A 20,816-nucleotide genomic window follows, 5' to 3' on the forward strand; every position below is an offset into this window, starting at 1 on the left:
TTGAAAAAATACAAGCTAGATGTTTTATTGTGAATTTTTTGGAGTATTTTTAAAACTGCTCTTTATGTAGGTCAAAGTGTGATATTTGTGAGGGTGTGTTTTGCTCCACAAGCAATCAGTGCTGACTGCAGCAGCAACACCTTAGTAATACCATAGTCCGACCTATTTTTTTAGTAGTAAACTCACACTGTTGTATGTATTTCTGTTTGTAGTGTCCTGTCTCTCCCTCTGAAGAAGAAAAGCTTATTACCATCAAAAGGCCTAAAAGTCCAGCTACAAATGAGTTATCAGACATCAACACCCAAACCAACTGGACTAAGTCTCTCCCACTGCCAACGCCAGAAGAGAAAATGCGACAACAAGCGCAAGCCGTCCAAACAGATGTGGTTCCTATTAATGTGACTGGTAGGCTTTTAATTTCAGTAATTGCATTACCCTGATGAGGGAGGGCAGAGATGAAAGGGGATCCATACAGTTGGCTAGTCTTTGGACATTCATTTATTCAATGCATGAATTTAAAATTACTTACCACGCCTTTCTATGAAAACTGTTTTACACTTAATAGTCTAAATCTGAACTTAATTAGAAAATATCAAAATACCTTAAAATTGTCATTAATGGAGATAGTTAAAATATGTGGGCTTGAAAACAGCATTAGATATTCACAAAATGCAAGAAGAGGGCTGATAAATAGCAGTGTTTTGCTGTGGACTGCACTGAGGATATGTAATTGAAGATCATATTTTATCCAGTGTTGATGCTATTTTAAGATTTTTTTCTAGGAATTTTATTTAAGGAAGGTTGTCAGGAACTTCTGTGTTCAAAGACTGAATGTTACAAAAATCAAGAAAAAAGCTCTAGGATCTAATTTTTATCAGCAAGAAAAGTTTTAGGTGTCAAGGAGAGCAGGGTTAGAGCAGCAAAAGTTAATGATGCTGCACCTTTGAGCAATACTCTAGGTGACACTTCACTTACATAACCATAGTCCATATCTTCTTGTTATGAACTGTGTATTAACTCTTCATTTTGAAAATGCTCTTTGATTTGATTTGACAGTTGCAGAACTCTCACTCTGTGGAAGTTAAATTACATTAAAGCCTAATGCTGAATAGATACTTCTTTCTGTGTAAAATAGAATTTCTGTCAAAGATGGAATTATCACTTCAGTTTAATAACCCCTTTTTTTCTGCACGGTATCAAGATTGTATCTTATTAGTTAATTCAAATAACTGACTGCTTGCCTGCCAAAGCCAGGATGATATTCAATATCCAATTTATTTCAAATGCCATATGGCGTGCTCTGACTCCATGCTTACTCTGACAATCAATAGCTTGCAATGTTTGGTTTTGTTTTGAAAGTAAATTAGGTTCTCTTTCCCTTCATGACTACCAATGCTTTTTTCATCTGTATTTTTATCAACTAGTATTTTAATTAGTATTATTTAATAGTATTTAAATGTTCTAGTAGTATAGGATTAGGACAGCTGTTTCAAACATCAGCAAGCTCTGAGAAATCAACAAGAAATTATTCCTTAAATAGCAGAAAGTATTTGAACTAAACAGATGAAGACAACATGAAATCATGAATACTCTCTCTCTGGAAGACTAATAGAAGGAAAATACGTACAGTACTGAAATGTTACTAGGCCAGTTGGTATTATCTAGGGAATTTAGGGTACAGATGCAGAAGGCCAAGTTATGGGAACAACAGATAATCTGACATAATCAATAAGCTTGAGTAGGGTTTAGATACTGTGACAGCAGGAACACAGTATACTTAGAGACACAGTAATCTGTTGTTTGATTTAATGATCCTGCATACTGCAAAAGATATGGGAGAAGTAAACAGATTAAAAGAAAAATTAGGTAAAGGGATCAAAAAGCTCATAGAATTAATTCAGCATCATGTGGAACAATACTTTGTTCGGATAAATTTCGCTTGTGACTTCAACCTGCATAATTTCATTGGCATAGCAAAGCTTGTGTCCCCTGAATTGATTAGCCAGGACTCAGAAAACTCAGCAATTTTCAACTTTTGTGATAGAAATGGTGCACATGCATATTATATCTCACTTTTCTGGAGTGTGCGATTGAGCACTTTTAAACATGGTGATTGGAAGAGGTAGAAAGGGAGGGCATTAAAGGAAGACTGCTCTTGCACCATGTGATCTGGTCTCCAGGATCCACCATTCTCCTTCCCTTGAAATAATTGTATTGCTACCGTGAAACAAGGCAAGCTTGTGAGCCACACACAACATACAGAAAAAGCTGCTGTCCTTGTTCCTTTTAAAAAGTCACAATCTGCTCCCCTCCTCTTCTCTCCCACTCACCGAGTAATTTTGTTTTGTGAAGTTCCTCATGTTACTGCACGAGGCAGGAAAAAAACTGACAAGAAATCCGGTGCCGTTTGTTAAACATAGCACAGGACAAACCATTGAAGATTTTTGTTTTGATTTGGCTTTTTCCTTCATACACTCTTTTTCTTACTCTCCCAGAAGAGAGGTCAAAAAACTTCCATTTTATTACTCCTGGCATGAAATAAAAGGTTAACCTCTGAAGAGGCTGCTGGCAAGTGATAATGTTTTCAGCAGTGCATTAGTGGTGATTCTGCTACAAAGGCCTCTCACGTGGCTGTGCAATAAATGCTCCATGAGTTCAGCTTTCAGGGCTCTTTGGTGAACAGATTGCAACTAATACAGTAGTCATAAAAATCTGTTGGATTGCCTGAAGGTGCAGGGGCATTGCATTAGGCTTACAAGCTGCTGACTAGACATCCAGATTTGGAAACAGTTTCGGTCTCAGAGTGCCTGGCCTGAGTTTTATTCTGGAAGGGGTTGGACTGAATTTTTCTGTGGTGGCCAGTCTTTGCATTTTCATATCCTGTGGGTTAAAATATATATATATATATAGATATATATATAATGGTGTCTGTTCTCATGGGCTTTCCAGAACTAACTTTCTTTCCAGATGGAGGAGTCTGGTAATGGTGGAGGTGATCAGTGCCAGGCTGGATCCTGCAAAATATTTAAGCATTTGCTTGAGTCCAGCTTGACTGACTTCAGTGAGATTAAAGTGCATACTTAAATATTTTCTGTGAATCCACGGAAACTGAGTATACTGCATGAGAGAAGTGAATGAAGTATATAATACCTAGATGACTTATTATAAACCTGTAAGAGAGGGTCTTAAATCTGTAAAATGTACTTAGCATTGACATTGATATTTTCTAAAATGAAAAAGATGACAGTGAAGAAAATTAAAAAGACTGAGACATTCTGATTTTGCTTGTTGGATTTCACTGAAGTTACTATTTTGAAATTCTGCAGATTTGTATAGTGGCCTTTGTGTATCAAAAGCCATTAAATATGGATTGGTTGAGTTAGCTTTAGGTAGCTCATTTGGAACAAGTTACTGTGGATCATGTGACACAGTAATATTTCTCCATGGCCATCCTGTTTGTGCTGTCTGAGGCTTCATGTAAAAGACTCTCTCCCTGTTTGCACCCTCTGCTTACCACTTACGTTTTATTCCAGGGCTTTATTCAAAGCTACATTACAATTTTCTTGTAACGCACCATCTCAGGCATGATTTGAGTGGATAAAGGCCTTTGAGTGGATAAAGATATGTTCAGAGATGCAAAACTTTCTCCTTCAAATCCATTGGGTTTGTATAATGTGGTTAGAATTATTTTTATCATCCTGCAGGACAGGATAACCTAATGTCCTGACTTTTGCCCCATATGGGTTCTAACATCCTAATAGTGGTGCTGCCCAAGACAGTGGATAGTCTGTCTCAATATTTCAGGACTTCTACTAAGCCAGTGGGATCCATAGCTCTCAGTTTTATAGTTTCCATGAGCTTCCCTTCCTCCCTTGATCTGACTTCAGTCAATCCAAAAGTTGGATGAAACTGGTATTTTGTAACTGCAACGATTCCACTCAACAAAAGTGCAGCCCGTGGTCAAGGCTCCGGTCAAACAGAGTCAGAGTCTTCATATTTACAACATGATAAATGAAAATGCTGCATTTTTTTCCTTGCATTTTCACAAATCTACATGCTATACTTCAATATACGATTGTGTCTTTAACTGTTACAGAGAATGAGGTTTTCTGTGCTACTTGCACGACACACATCGTAGTGATGTGCAGTCAGCCAGGGGTAATTTTTATGATGTATTAGTTACCGTGCATTAATCACTTTTTAGAGGTAAATAATTTGGTCATCAGTTTTCAAAAAAAGTATGAAATGTAAAAAAACACGTACAATGTATATCAAGGTTTTCATACCTTTAAGTTTTAAATGGATCATCTAAAGGATATTGAGCAGTGTTTTAAAGCTGCAGGGGATAGCTGTTAAAGTTTTAGAAGTGGCAGAGAGTTAGCTCATGATATATAGTGCAATCTTTATCTTTCTGCTAATGAAATGGCCAAATTATAAACCTCTAAACAAAAGTGAATTTCTAAAGAAAAGCTGCTTTATGATAGTGGTGCTTCTGGGTCCCATTATGATACAGCACATGGTCATCATAAGGCTTTGTCTGGCAAAGTGCACTTAGACTTTTTTTTAGCTCTTGGTGTTGTATATTTTTACAATCATCTGTAAAGTTTCAATTTTAAGCAGCTTTCGCTCTGAAATATTTATGAGTCCGCGAGTTCAGTTTGATCTCTGTGTGCTCCATAGGTCTTATTTGTATTCGTGTTAAAAGATCAACACCAGAAATGCAGCACACTTGACAGGTTCAGAGGAACTCGGAATGAAGAAAAGGGCCTCACGCGAATTAATGATGGAGCTGTACAAAAGCATCGTAATAGCTGTTGCCAATAGCAATGTCTGTTCCTGCCTAAACCATTGTGATCTTCCATTTTCATGAGCAGGTTTGCTTTTTCTGCCGCTCATTACTTAAAAATAAATTAACAAAACCACAGGAAAAGCTATGAAGGGCTAAATAAAAGCAGTGATTCTCTTTGCTTGTGGAATAGAGCTGCTCTCACCAAATATGAATTGGGCTCAGGAAGTCAAAATTCCTTCTAAAACATGCAGTATTGTGTAATGGATATTTGTGCCTAAAGCCTTACTGTGACAGTGTGCTGTATCTTCCTTCAGTGTAAACCTTCATTGTAGGACCAAGCTAACACCATTTATTAATGCCTTATTTTCCATTTCTACAACAAAACTAGTGGAAGAAAGTGCATGATGTCAGTGTGCTTGGAAGTAATGTTGCTTTGCTTGTTCTACCATGTATTAGGGGAGAATTTCGACCGCCAGGCCAGCATTCGGCGGTCTCTAATTTACACAGACACGGTGGTAAGACGGCCGAAGAAAGTCAAAAGGAGAAAGACTATTACAGGAATCCCTGACAACATACAAAAGGAGCTAGGTATGGCTCATCAGAACTGTATTCCATCCATTGTTCATTGTCACTGCTTATCATGACTTGACTAATAACATCACCAGTGCTCATGAAACCAAATACAGTCTGATAGCCTATTTCAGTTCCAAGTACGTGTGTGCCTCCTTGCCACCTCTTGCATTGGGAAGCTGGGACCTTTAATCTGTTGACTTCCATCTGTTAAAGGGAACAGGGTGTTTGGAAAATGGTGTACTGGTACAATGAAAATCTGCAGGGGTGTAAGGTGTCTGGACTTTAATGCTTTCCTTCAGATTTGGTCATCTCTTCCAGGATGTTCACCAAAGCAAAACTGAAGTGGGCAGATGTATTGGCTTGTGAGTAATTACTTAGTGGAGTAAATCAGTTCAGGGATGCCTTCCTGAATCTGCCAAGGATCGCATTGAGAGTGAAAAACCTATTGTCCAGTTCAGTTTTGGCAACCTCTTAAGTATCAGCGTTACATGATTGGCAGTAACTTACCTGGGTTTATTAGCTATTCCATATATTCTAAAGGAAAGGGAATTTTCCTTTAGAATATATGGAATAGCTAATAAACCCAGGTATGTCTGGTTTATTAAGAAGGAGGACTGCCTGAGGTAGTGTATATGTGACCTGTCTCCTTCCCACTTGGTAGTAGATGTGAGTTCAAAGCTGATGAAGCAATCTGAATTTTGGCAGATCTTTCAGACACTTTTTGCAGAATTATTTGATATAAAATTGTGTTATTTTAGTTTATAACTTCAAAGATAAAAGTATTCACCCCCCCCTTTTTTTTTCTCTCCGTAGAGGAATATGTTTTTAAATAGTCTGGCAGAACTTAATTTTGGTGCTTTACATGTGTTATCATCTCATATATTGATGATTTCAGTAGGTTCTAGTACCTTGCATGTTGTAGCTATTTCATTTTTAATTATATTTTCAGTTCTTGGTTATTTTTCTGGATTTTTCAGAAACAGAAGCAAAAATCTGTGGCTTGTCTGGATGGGTTTGAAATGAGCTAGAGGGTCAGACACAGAGAAAGCCAAGAAACAGACAATTACTTGCAGAGAAGTTTGTGAGTGGAGCTGTGCTCCTTCAGCATCTGTAATGAAACAGTGCCCTGCCATGGCAATCCTCTGCCTCAGGAAAGCATTTACAGAATGTAAAGGTTACATTTGTGACCACTTCAAAAAGATGTTTCATGCTTGAAAACACAAACTGTAGTTATATTTGGTGGAGTAAACTGAGGATGCAGTTGGCATCTATCCTAAAAAGATTTCTTCAATTAATACCTTAAAAGAAGTTTATGACTTTTGCCAGTCTGTTCTCTAAGGGTGACAGGTTTTTACCTTGATTTTCATCTTTCATGTCAGTGCTGAGCACATTTCATGTGGCACTGCTTGAAGGTTTTCCTTGGCTTCTATTTTAAATTGTGGACTGCAGTATCCCACTGTAGTAGCTCTCTCTGCATGGTTCCCTGGCCCCCGGCCTGCAGGCACATAGGGCTTCAGCCATCTGCCTTAGGGCGTAAGTTGTCTGAGGAGCTCCATGTTGCTTCCATGGTGGCTGTATCTCTTCCAGGGAGCAAATTGTATGCCAGGAGAACTCTGTGATGGCAGTATCCATCCTCTTAGCTTATTGGTTTCCATCATGAGACAGAAGGTGCACTGGAAGAGAGTGATAGTGTCTCCATCTTACACCTGGGGAAGCCAGACATGCTGCAGTGAAGTGACCTAGCCAGTCAGCCACCAAGGCTGGGAATAGCTGCAAGTCTCCCCCATCCCTGTTCAGTGCACTTTCTGCCTTTTCTCCCCTGTCACTCCCCAAATATTTCTGTAGCAGTCCGTTCCCTATTTCTCTTGCACTGTCCCAAAACAAACAACGAGTTGTTTTAAAACATTCCACAGTTCATTTGATCGGAACAAGTATCCGGACTAAACTCCAAATCAAGCAATTGCATTATGCCTATTGACATTCTCCCTGTGGTTTCAGCTGAATAAATCTCTTTGTTTCTCCCCTAAAGCATTGCTGTGAATGGCTATAATATTTGCACAAAGATTAAAATCCCTTGGTACACTAGAGTTGCTGTGTGCAGGCTAAATAACCAACATATACAGCAGATTCTTGTAACCTCTTGTTTATCCTTCAGAAGGAAGCAGAAACTTGAGAGAACCTCAAAGCTTCAACCAGGCTTGGACTATTTTCATTTCTTATGAGAGAGCCTGGAAGAACTTTTGTGAGGCCAAGCCGCTGGGGTTCTCCCTTGGCTGCTTTGGGTTCTTTGGAACAGAAGAGGCCAAGCAGAAGAGAAAGCCTGCACTGGCTGCTGGCCTGAGCTCAGCGGATGTGGTGCCCTCATAGAACTTAGCCAGACATACTGAAAGGAAACATTAACTTCACCCGTGTGCTCAAAGTGTCTTTAACATTCCTGGTTTTTAGCATTGAAATGCTGTTGTGTTTTCACAGGTGTCTTCCAGCTATGAACCAGTCTCTCTGTGTAGACTGGAAAATTCTGCATTAAAAATTCTGCATGAATAAAATGCAACATGATAGATGGGATTCTGAGACACAATAAGAATGTGAAGTGTCTCCCAGTTTAGAGATGCAGTTACTTTTTGAAGTTGCTTTTTAACTGCAGCACCTTTTCAATACTATTTAGCAGAGTGACACCAAAGTAACAGGAGAAGGCAAAGCATTCTTCTCTCTGCCAAACACAGCAATGAAAAAGAATTAGTTCTGCATACTTCTGAATTACCTTCCTTGTCTTACAGAACATAAATATTACATACATATTTAATGGAGTCAGTGTTGGGTCAAAATGGCAGAAAGAGCAAGAAACTTTGAGACGTTTTACTTCAAGTGCTCTTGGTTTCTCTGCACTGTTGCCAGTATCCATTGTCTCTAGATGTCTTCTTCAGATGGTACCTTATCTGCAAACCTGTGTTCCTCCCTCAGACAAGATGATTCCCAAAGAGAAGTTTGGTAGAGATGAGCACCTCTCTGGAAGAACCTGTCACTGGCCTTGCTCATTTTTTGGCTCTTGGTTATCATCAGCTCCCTTCACACATTCCAACTCTCCAGATGAAGTAAAGGCAGCAAAATGCTTTCCACCTTTCCATGATCCCTTCTTTGTGTCAGGGCTCTAGGGTCTGGCTCAAACGAACTTTCTTTTTGTGGAAGTTCCAAGTTGCCTGCTTGTGTTTCTCCAGAGCTCTGCACCAGTGCAGTCCCAGACACCAGTGGGCAGCTTCTGGTGTCCCAGACTCCTTCCCTGTCTTCAGGAGGAGCAGCTCTCAGACCTGACTATCAGTTCCACCACAGTTCCCAATAAACATACCTCACCAAAACAAGGGACAGGAAAACATCTTCAACTTTTCCGCCTTTTTATTCCTCCTTCTTCTGACAGGCATTTTGATGGGGTCTTTTTTATTCGCACAGAAAGATTCTGTCCTCTCGGTTTCCAAAAATGTCTTCTAATTTTATGCTTTGTGTGTACTTCCTTTGGATTATTTAAATCCTTTTTTTCCATCTTACAGATCCATTCCTTTTTTCACATCTTACAGATTCAATTAATAGTCTTTTTGGTTCTGTGATTTTCTTGCCCCGTGTACTTTTTTCCCCCTTCTTGACCTAAAGGTTCAGAGGGTCAGAATGACCACATACAGTTTTTAGAGCTTATTTTCCTACCTCATCTTTTCAGTAGCTCACTCTCACCTGTAGTATCTCGTGACAGTCCTAGGGATGGAAACGACTGACACCTCAACTGTCAGTCCTTCATTTGCTTTCTTGCTGTGCAGCTCAGACCCCTGGTGGTACCAGTTGGTGTCTCAGGTATCATTTGGGACTGTTGAAACTCTCTGTTGACATGCCTGAGAGGAAGCAATTCCATCTCAGCAACATGGGGGCAAATGTGTCCTTCTGATCTTTGGAAACTCAGCTGTTCTATTAAAAATGCCTCTTAATTGATGCTCTTCTCCAGTTAGTTCCCTTCAGGGCTAGCAGTCACTCAAGTTACAGGTCCCATGGGTAAGAAAAGTCCCAGATACCCATTGGTCCTACAGAAATACCACACAGATACCCAGCTGTTCAAGCCAAGTAATTCTACACCTGCTTCTATTTGGAACTTTAGCAGTCTTTGGAGAGAATTTCTCTGTTTCAAAGTTATTGCGCCTTTTGACTAACACTGGGTTTCTACCTGTAGTTTTTCACAATTGTACATTTCCAGCACTATCCATTTATAGATCAGGTGTTAGAAAGCAGGTATATTCTGCTTTTGGTACTGGGAGGATGAAAAACACAGATGCCAAGAATATAAACTTCACCAGAGGCTGTTAGGTTAGAGAAATGAACAGAATCAAGAAAACTTGAATTCCTGATATTTACATCAGACTGTTCCCTCTCAGGGTGGCAGTGATATGTGCAAGTATTTAGGATTTTTTTTTAGCTGTACTGAAAAGTTTCACAGGATTCACTGCAATATTTTTCTTCCCCTCTGATGAGAGATTACAGGTGCTTCATGGAACACAGTGAAAATTCCTTAAAATTGCTGTAAGCCCAGTGTACTTGTCTGTTTCTTTTTTGAGTGTCTGTTAAAATCACTGGGTTTCTAATTGCTGGGGTAAAACAAAATAAGAATCTCTGGGGTTTATTTGTAACACTAAACTGCACAGTGACTTAGCCAGTTTACCAGGTTTGCAGCAGGATTGCTAGGTGGGGCATGAGGAGGCAGTGAGAGCAACACACCTTAGGAATGTGCCTGTGGCATAAGAGACAAGTGCTTACATTAGAAATGGTTAGTCAGAAGGTAAAAGAGACTACTTCTTTGTTCTCCTTGAAACAGGCATCTGCTTTGTGACACCAACACACACACTTTGTTTATCTTTTCAAACCCTCCGTTTTCCGTGCTCATTTCAATGCAGAGGACCTTTCATGTGATTCTCTGCAACAAGCTGCTGGTGCCACCAGATCAGCTGGAGTCACAGCAGGGCTGTTAGTAGCTAGGCCCCAGGGATTAAATACAGACACTCTTTCTTCCCCATCAAATTTGCCAAATTTGTCATTCTCAATCCCTGTCCTCTCTAATGAGCAACACCAGTGACCACCAGAGTCCACAGAGTGGGTGTTCTTTACTAGCTGCTGGAGCCTGCACTAAACATGCACAGTGAAGAGCATTTGCCCTAATTAGGAGAGATTTGCAGCATAGTAGGGTAAGGAAAAGGAAAAGAGCATAGATACAGGTCTGCTGTGGGGGACATAGCACTGTCTGCAGTGCTGCTGGACACAGGATAATGCAAAAGGCAGACAGGACAGTTGTTGCTTTCAGCCACATCTATCATGCACCCAGTTTGCAGCTACTTCTGACTGCATGATGATCAGCATCTGTAACCTGATGTCTGGTTCTGCAGCATTTTTTGCTGCTGTCTGCTCACACATTGTCCCTGTAACTAGGTGGACTTACGGATGGTATTCTTTGAAAGATCTGATTCTGTTCAAGGATTTTGGTGTTGCAGAGATATTCTATCTTCTGACTCCTATTTATTTAAGTATTAGGTGTTTTCTGACAAACCTAGCATTCTCAGTGTACTTACTCAGAGGTTTGAGCTGTCCCTTAGAATGGGATTGTCTTCTAGCTGTAGTACCAACAAAGATTTTAAGGGGTTTTGAAAATCCTTATTTACCGGTATTACTCTGGAAGTGAGTGAGTGTTTTACGGTGCATTTGTAAATTGCAAATAAAATACTCCTTGCTACCCTCCTCTGAATTTCACCAAAATCATAAACATCTCAGCATTTTACCAGTATACCTGAGTCTTAAATGTTCCTCTGGTTGGTTTTTTTGAACCATTTTCCCTGCAGATTTCTGTTGTCCCTCTTCATAAAACAGAACTATAAAAAGAGTAAATCCTCACAGCTTTGCATGAGATTGTGCATACATGTAAAGCCAAAACCAAAGCTGATAGAGTTTTTCTAAAAAAAACCACCAAAATTTAAAACCTCAAAGTTATGTTCCTGTAATAGTAACAAGTATGCAAAATTCCTTTCCTGACCATAGCCCATTGAAGGATGTAGCCCTGTAGTTTATATGTCTGAAGCTGTGCTGTCTTGCCCTCCATAATCCTGTGTTCATTTGGGCTCTGAATCGTTCTGACTAGAAGAGGCCAGTCTTCACACCAGTGCAAAGACTTGCCCTAATGGGCTTCCCTGCAGTTTTGAGGTTGGGAACATTTGCTGCTGTTGAGTCAATTTATGCAGTTTCCCAGAGCGTATTAGGTTGGACCGTAAATGACATCTGTTCTGGTAACAAGCCTGGGGTAAGCACTGGTTCTCAGCAGCATCCTGCAGCTGATTGTTGATGCTGCCCTCTTTTTAGTGTACTGCTCTGGCTGGGGCAGCCAGCAGTGCCCACTGTTGTTCTGTTGGGGTGTGTCCCAAGGGAAGGGGCAGGAGCTGCTGCGCCAGGCATTTTCAGTATAGCTATCGGTGGCCTCCTCTATTCTGTGGCCTCTTTTATTCAGTGCCATTAATTTTTTTTCAGATACCACTGTGCATTTACCATGAACTGTATGTCCCAATAAATGATTCTAACTCTCCTTGTCTTGGAAGGAGAAGGTGAGGTTAGCAAGTCCAGCACTTCACCATTTACCTTCTCTAGCAGTAACATTTTGAACAGACATAAAACACCCATCTGCATTACACTATTTGTGAAAGAGGGTGCATTTAGCTTCCTCTGTGAGTACAGTGCAGACATACCACTTACAAATGCTCTCAACCACAGGTCAGTGTGTGACAGTATTAGACACTTGCTGTAGTGCTGACAGCTTCATTCTCCACCAGCACAATCTTTTTGTCTCATCTGCAAGTGTGTTTGTCTGCGTGTGTGGTGTTTCACAGTGGCAGGAGAAGAAAAATACCCCATCTCTTTGGTTATGTACATATCTTGGCATGCAGATTTTTGTTACCAGATATTTTTAATTTACCAGCAGTTAAAATTGGTTATGTGATGGTTCCAGAAATATTTGTAATGTCTATTTCGATGTTTTTCTCTGTCTTAACCAAAGGGGTGCACTGATTCCATAGGAAGAAATATACCTGGAAAGGATAATTATTTTTCTTACTGTACAGTTCTTAATAACTGTATACAGAATATGCAAATCGCTCTCTTGGTTGGCTGCAGTAGTCCATCTGTTCTGACAGTATCTCATATTAGATTATCCAAGACATTTGCCAGCATCTGAGTATCTAGCTTTGCAGCAAACCTCTAGCAGAAGCAGAAAGAGGGTGCATTTTTATGAGAGCAAGAGAATTTTCACAAAGCAAGCTAACTAGGCTTCAAGCTGCTGAAAGACTACTTACATGCCTGAAGAAAAGAAGTAAACAATCTTTTTTGTGTGTGCTGCTTTAACTGTAGCCTTTTCAGAGCCCTCTTTTCCTTACCCTAAATGCCTCTTTTGCCTGCCAAGAATGAGGATGATTAAATGTCCTTTAAGTGGTGTTTTTAAAGCTGCATGATAAGAATACCTATCCTCCCAATGGAGTTTCATATAGTAAATATGAAAGGAGAACATTCCTTTCAGGCATGCTACTTTATTGCTTCTGAGACTTGCTAAGGCAGAGACTTGAAATAACCAGTTCTCCCCCACAGTGACATATGTGTAGCGTCCTTACCAGCATCTCCAGAAGCATGCCTGCCTCTCTCTTGCTATTTATACAGCAATGCAACTGAATTCAAAAGCAGCAGCTCTACACAGGCTAATTTTAAAGCAGTCCTTTGGTTTGTGATTTTAAAAGGCAGCTACCAATAAAACTGTAAATTTAAAAGAGCCCTTTAATAGAATCCTTTCTATTGACTGAGTGATAACTGTATATTGAACTAAAACTGATTTTTCATTGTCTTCAGAGTTGGGGGTGGGGGGAATTATGCCAATATGTGATCATTCCTTCTTGGTTATTTTTTTGGTGCTGAGGATAAGAAACCATCAATACCAGCTGTTTCTTTTCCCCACTTCTTAGTGTTTTTCTTTTATGATAAATAGAAAGTAGTTGTATGGAGAAATGTTATCTGATGGTTTTCTTTGCAGTGTGGGATAATGCTTATTTGGATGCTGTTACAGCATATGTATTTCTTGTGGTAAAGCAGTGCATGTTTCTATGTGTTAGCATTCTTTCAGACAAACTGCAGGACTTGGAGAGCTATCTGTGTCTCCTGAAATATTTTTTTCTGAAGTGTAGTGCTTGTAAAAAGTAGATCCTTTTATTCATATTAGTCTCCAGATTTCCTTCCCCTTTTCTTTATTACATGAGGCATTAGCATGGGAACACACTTCACGTTTCTCAGGCTTTTGTCTGTTCCTGCTGCGTTGCCTACTGGAAGTCAAACAGTACTGCTTGGTTTCTGACACAACTGATTACTATGGAAATTATTACCATGTCATAAACAGAGGATTTCATGTGTCGAATGTGCGGCAGGAACGCAGACGATTCTGCAAGCAGAAGGTTCCTGGTAATAAGGAAAAAGGGAAGAGAAATGCAGAAAACAGATGATGCCTCTGCAAAATCCATTGTTGCAGATTCTTCTTCAGAAGGCATAAACCTGCAGGAGCTTGGGGATCAAGCAGTTTGCTGGGTTGCTGTATTTTTTTAAATGAGTGAGAAGATAAATGTGAATTTGTGCTTCAGGAAATAATTATTTTGTTTTGACTCCAGCAGTTGGTACTGGCCAAAGTGATTTCCGAGGGCATTCGATGTATGTCCCAGATCACTGTTCCACGCTAGGGAGACTAGACAGCTATCGCTCCGCTATGCAGCGCTCTGAAACCAAGGACACCAGCTGCCAGACCGAGGAAGTTAAAGTTGTGCCCCCTTCCATGAGAAGAATACGAGCACAGAAAGGACAAGGCATTGCAGCCCAGATGTCTCAGTTCTCCAGCTCATCTGGAAACATGTCGGTGATGAGTGATTCTGCTGCAGTTATATTTGCTTCTCGCCAAAATAACGACATAGGTTTTCACAGCTTGCCTCGGGTTGGTGCGAGAGTGTCTCTGCAGTCCCTAGATCAGACACAGAGCATGATGTCAAGGCAGACAGAAGACATTGCTGGCACTTTACCCCACCAGATAAGTAAATTGCAAGTGGATGATAGTGTTGTGCATTTGAGGAGTAATCCCACACTGGGGACCCCGTCAAGGCCAAAGTCCCAAGAGGTGAGAAGCTGTGATAGCGAGAAGTCCTCAAGCCCAGCATGTGTGGTCTCTCCTCATGCCACTTACTCAACAAGCATCATACCCAATGCAACACTGTCATCCTCCTCGGAAGTTATCCTTATTCATGCTGCGCAGAGTGTTGGATCATTGGATAGCAAAATGTCCAGCTCCACTGCCTTTCCAAATCCAAGAGACAATCCTGCTGCCGGCAGTGCAGTAAGTGGGAAAGAAGATCACCATTCTTCAAGTGGTAACTGGAGTGAGAGTAGCTCCACACGTCACTCACAGACTTCAGATACCATCCCATCTAACACTGTCATGATGCTTTCTCTTGGTGACTCTGCTGTCTCTCTAAGCACTCCTGGGAATGCAGAGGCTGGGTCTCAGAGCACGAGCTACAGCTGTAGGAACACTGCTGCTTTAGCAAGCCCTTCCCAGGACAGCGACGGTCGGAGCGAATCCAGCTATTCTGGGGAGCGAGCGCAGGCAGCAGTGAGCAGCACGGAGCATTGGCTGTACAAGTCTCCAGAGAGCAGCGAGACCCCTTCGCGCAAGGTGGTTTGTACGACACCGGGCTGTGCCTCGCCCGGTAGCAACCTGAGCAGCAGTAGCCTGGAGAGGACATCAGTCAGGGATGATTCTACTTCCCTGTATTCTGTGGACCACGATGGCTACTACGGCTCCATGCATATGGAGTCTGGACTGAAGGCAGACATGCCATGCAACAGTACTAATGGTTTTGAGAACCCCAGAGACAGCGTGGTAAATGTCTTTGAAGGAAAGGAGAAGAAATATCAGGATGACCATGCAGGCCAAGGTGACAAATCCCTTGCAAGAAACATCTCACTGAAAAAGGCAAAGAAGCCACCTTTGCCACCATCCAGAACAGACTCACTCAGAAGGATGCCTAAGAAAAAAGCCCAATCCAATGGGCAGATACTTGATGAAACCCTCATTGCCACTCTGCAGCATTCTTTGCAGCTGAATCTCAAGTGCAAAAATGGTAGCTCCCCTTCCCAGAGCCCCTGCAGTGATTATGAGGATCCCTGGGTGTTGCGCTCCCGCAGCCAAAGCTCGGTCAGTGCGAGCAGCAGCATGATGTCCACCACTGCTCCAAACCTGTACTCCATCTGCACAGTCACTCCCTCCCAGAGTGAAACAAGTAGCATAAAGTCGGAGTATGCTGACCAGTGGGGTTACTACAGCGACTATGCCGCGGTGGCAGATGACCAGGTGAAATCTCCAGTGACCCATTCTGCCAGTACTTCATCTGCTCTCAGCGATTACAGCATCAGCCACTTCAGCGATGGCTCAAGGGCTTCTGTGCCACAAGTGCCCAGTGGACTGGCCAAACCAAAGAGTGCTTCTCCGGAGAAATCCCACCGAGTCACATCGCCATCGAGTGGGTACTCCAGCCAGTCCAACACACCCACTGCGCTTACTCCAGTGCCTGTACTTGTAAAGTCTGCATCATCAGGAAATGGGAAATCCAAGCTGAAGCCTAAAGTGCCTGAAAGGAAGTCCTCTCTTCTGTCTTCAGTCTCTATGTCTTCGTCATCCACTTCTCTTTCATCAAATACATCTACTGAAGGGAGTGTGAGTGTGAAGAAACTGGACCCTGCCCTGAGCCCTCCTGTGGATTCTGGTGCACCTCCTCCACCACCTCCTCTTCCAACATCTCAACATTGCCCTGAACTTTCTCCTCCTCCTCCACCTCCTCCAGCAGAAGTAATGGATCTGTCACCATTGTCGACCTCTCCCACGTTCCCCCCTCCTCCGCCAGAAGCCAGTGTAAGTTCTACCTTTGTTCAGACTGTGCCATGGTTTCCGCAAGAAGCCTCCATCAGTTCCTTCTCTTCACCTGTTCCTCCTCCTCCTTCTTGCCCCTTGGCTGTCCCGCCACCAGCACCACCACTTGATCCCAAAATAACAAAAGGTGCAGCAATACACCCTCAGTATTCTTTTAAGAAACGCAACCAGGAGGATTCTTGCTACAGTCCAGTGAAACAGCCACTCAACAAGCAAGATTCAAGACCTGTGATGCCATTAGTAACCACCAAAGCACTGCAAATGGTGCAGTTGAGGTCTGTGAAAAAATCGACGGAAGGTGAATCATCAACTGAATCTGCTTCTGAAACCACCTCTCAGGAAAAGGGTACTGTAAACTCATCATCACAGTCTTGGCTAAAGCCATCTCTCTCACTAAAACTCAGTACCAGCTTAGGTGATGAGGAAATGAAAACTCAAAGCACCTCATTTAAAAATGCAGTTCAAACACTGTCTCGGGGTTCTCCTCTCATTCTCTCTGATAACACACCTGTGCTTGACAGTGATCAAAAGCCTGTGAGTGCAGTAGATGTAAAGAAATCTTCTGAAGCTGATGCTCTGGGGTCAGCCACTGATGACACACCTGAGTCCTCAGTGCAGAGTGAAGACCTCCCTTCTGCCATGTCACTTCAGGGGTCACCAGCATCTCCTGACAAGACTCAGGGTGTATTGCCAAGCAAGAAGCCACCTCCTATTTCAAAGAAACCCAAACTGTTCCTTCTGGTACCACCTCCACAGTTAGACCTTACAGTGGAGAAAGCAGCTGAAGTGAGTGATACTGCCAGAAGCCCAACTAAGAGAGACGCTGTGCTTGCACACTCTGAGGAGGCGAGAAATCGTCTTACAGATGGACTCGGTTCTAGCGAGATGGACTCTGGCAGCCTGGTTCCTGAGGGAGGAGCTGCTGGATTCACCTTCTCGGAGACAGTGGGAGCGAATGCCTTTGTGGTACAGCCTGCTGCATCACCAGTTCAAGAAGAACCCAGGCAGGAGGAGCAGTCTGCTTTTGATGAAGGAAGCAGTTCAGGCAGCAGCCAAGACAGTGGCAGTAACACTGACGGGCACCTATCTCAAGAGAACGAAAGTGGTGAGTCTCTTTTCTCTGACTAAATCAGATGCAGCAGTAGCTATTTTGAAGAAGCTGGGGAGTGAGAATAGCCATCCTAGCATTGAGGTGGCATTCTTGAGAGGACAGAACCTCTTGTGATTGTTACAAATAAAAAAAGAAACTTGCAGGGATCTGATTAATACTGTACATTTCATACAATTCCTTTCTGATTTCTCATTGTTGCAGACATGGAAAGAAAATGCTTTATTTAACTATGCTAGTATTAAAGCCTGCTAGGAAAGCAGTTGTTTAGACTGGTTTTGCATTTTAGTGGAAACCTTACAAATTTTCTTTTGTTACTGTTCTCTGCCTGTTATGCGTGAGCAAGCACAGGCATGTATTTCATGCACTGCAGCTCCCTAAGCAAGTGCTGGTCTGAAATCACAATAATGACAGCGCTGCACTCACTCAGTCCATCGGATGCTTCTCCTTGGAGGCAGCAAGGGCTGGTTTTGGGACTGTGTGCCCGTGGGGTTCGCACGACAGACTGACTGTGCTGTTCGTTCTCTTTGCACAGTGGAGGTGTTTGAGTCAGACACAGCCAGTAGTTCATTCCTGCCAAGCAGTAGTTATGGGGAAGAGACAGACGGAGTGGCAACACCAGCAAGACCAAGGACTACTGAGGATCTTTTTGCAGCCATTCACAGGTACTGTAAAACTGCCCTTCCTGGACTGTCGGGTCCAGTAGGTCTCTCAGAAATAAATTTAATATTGTTTATTGAGCACCCAATTACAACTGTCATGGCTTTAACAGAAAGCACATATTTATCAACTTTCTACTAAGGCTATATGTGAAAAAGATGAGGAAAAGAACTTGCATTTTATTATTTTATAAATGTATTTAATCCATTCTGAACTAAACCCAACCAGATTAAATAGATGTAGATTATATTATAAATACCTTGCCCTTTAAAGTATCAATTTACATCTAGTATTTACTGTACTGTTCTCAATCTGCCATATTAACTCTACTGTTGCTTTTTCTGTGTATCTTTTTGTTTTCATTCTCGTTCTTCTTCTCCATCTCTTTTTACTCTCTCCGCTGCTTATATGGTGCAGTTTGGGACAGAGGCTCAACGCTAATGCTTCATGGCAAGCGTGGCTGAAACTGGCAAGTAACACAACATGTCAGTCATATGGCAAAACATATGGCAAACGCTGGATTATAGTTTGCCATAATCCAGCCTGAGGTCGGGTATTTTGTGTCAAACTGGTTCATGAATGAAATGTGCAATACTGGCTCTATTATTAATGGCATTATTCATTTCCCTTGATAACAAAATCATCCCGAATGGCAGCTAGATTCATGCGCTGTTCACGTTAGGTGCTCAGAAGGAAGAACACTCCAGAAAGCCCCAAGGGCAGCGCGCCCGAAGGCAGAGCCCGGGACGCGGGCTGGGCTCCCCCGAGCCGCGCTCCGCTCCGGGCCGGGCCGGGCCGGGCGTGCCGCCAGCGCCATCGCGTGGCTGCGCCGCGCTCTGCAAGCGGAGCGGCCGCCTCCCTCCCTCCCTGCCAGGGGGTGCGGGTGATCCCGGTGTTCCCTCAGCCTGCACATCGGGAAGAGAGCGGCTGGGAGATTGCGGCATTTTGGATGCAAATACTATTTTTTTTTTTCAAATTTTGAAACAAGTCTTTTCCAGACACTACAAAAACTACATATATATGATACTGACTTTTTATAATTTACTATTACTCCTTAGGACTTGGCCTGTATGAGCCGTTCTGAAAATGGTCTGTTGCATTCATGTTGCATGGCGCTCTCTAGAACTATGTCAAATCTGGTTTTAGAATGAGGTATTCTGGCCAGCAGCCATTCTCCTTTATGTATGCAGATAGAGAGTGGATTTCTGTGTATATGCACATATCTGTAATTCATGAGTTTGTGGGGAAATGGACAATGGAACTGGATGTGACGTACTTAGAACTGCTTGACATGCTTTTTTTATTATGCCCTTGCTTTTGCTGGCTTTGGACTTGAACCACTTTCTTCCTTGGTTGCTAATTAATTAAAAAAGGTTTTGGTTTTCCCCTGCTGTTTCTAAGAGATACTACTTCAGTAATTGGCATTCTTGAATATATAATATGGAGCAAGATATGAAATTTAGTGGTATTTGCATTAAGGACAGAAAGAACAGTCTGAAGTTTTAAGTCATAGTTTTGTTTGAACATATACCCTATCTGTGTCTGAAAAGCCACCAAAACCAAATTTGGCTCTTAATTTCAAGTTTCTTCCATAATTCATACATACTGAGAAAAGCTGGCTAGGTGCTGACAGCAAACTGACTGCTCTGCACTGCATTCACAGTCTTACCAGATCACTCCAAGCTAGGATAACAGTCTTTCCGTGCAGATCTTTGCAACTGAATGTTTTTTTCCAATTTAATTTGGGGTTCAGTAACAGTACAACCCCAGCACTGCAGTGTTTAAAGATATCCATAGGCAGCCAAAACCCTAATGAAGGAAAATCTTTTCCCTGTAACAAATGCACACAAGTGTTCACGTACAGACTCGCAGAGCATCCAAACACCCAGGTCATCTGCTGCCTATAGCACTAACACACAGTTAAATCTAGATGAGGTTCCTGCATTGGCTGCTCCTGAAGTCATCATTATATCTCTTTGCTGTCTTCTGTGTCCATTCATTCTCAGGCTGAATGGACATTGGCATTACATTCTTGTTCCAGAAAGACAGGTGGGGGCAGCAGCAGCTGCTGAAAATAACAGCTGGAACAGCTGGCGTGGGGGCATCACAAGTGAGCTATGCATAAACTTAGGGAGAGGCAGGATCACTCCAAAGTCTTGGCACAGCCTATAGCAATGTCTGTTGCTGCCACCTACTCAGCTGATGGATCCTGCTTCTTTGTTTTCAGAGGTTTTTAAATTATCAATAGGCTGCGATGCATGGACACTATGGAGCTTGCCTTGGCAAAATCTCAAGGCGTTTAAGAAAGTAAAGCTAAAGATCACATTAAGTAGACATCTGTTTTACAAGGGGAATGGTCTGGATTGAACATATGCTTGATAAAAATTAATATGGAGTTTTATAGGATGATAATTTTATATCTCTGAGAAGTCTGTTGACTTGTTTTAAACTTCTGCCAAAATACCATATTTAAAATTAGGCCTTATACAATCCTTTTTAATTAATTCTTGCTCAGTCAGCAAAGAAATGAAGCAGCTGTACTACAGCTACCAGGCATGTACATTTCTTTAAGATTTCTGGAAATGTGAAAATGAGGCAGTAAAAGTCCAGTTTCCACATACTCCCAGTTCCATGGTTATCTCTTTAATTTTTTTTTGTGTGTGTGTTGTCCC

The 20,816-nt window shown here is 41.9% G+C and overlaps 1 protein-coding gene across 13 annotated transcripts in view; it reads left to right on the forward strand.

Annotated features, from left to right (window-relative positions):
- NHSL1 (NHS like 1) overlaps positions 1-20,816 on the forward strand; it is a 174,332-nt gene that overhangs the window by 150,046 nt on the left and 3,470 nt on the right. For 6 of the 13 annotated variants that reach the window (XM_064413517.1, XM_064413526.1, XM_064413521.1 and 3 more), the window contains 4 exons: positions 213-405; positions 5,246-5,377; positions 14,071-17,481; positions 18,020-18,149. In XM_064413517.1, coding sequence (XP_064269587.1) covers positions 213-405; positions 5,246-5,377; positions 14,071-17,481; positions 18,020-18,149 — 3,866 coding nt within the window. Of the gene's footprint in view, positions 1-212; positions 406-5,245; positions 5,378-14,070; positions 17,482-18,019; positions 18,150-18,561; positions 18,693-20,816 lie in introns of all 13 variants that reach the window. The other 7 variants (XM_064413519.1, XM_064413523.1, XM_064413529.1 and 4 more) reach the window with 6 other exon arrangements.

This window comes from Passer domesticus, chromosome 3, assembly GCF_036417665.1.
Source record: "Passer domesticus isolate bPasDom1 chromosome 3, bPasDom1.hap1, whole genome shotgun sequence".
Lineage (NCBI taxonomy): Eukaryota > Metazoa > Chordata > Aves > Passeriformes > Passeridae > Passer > Passer domesticus.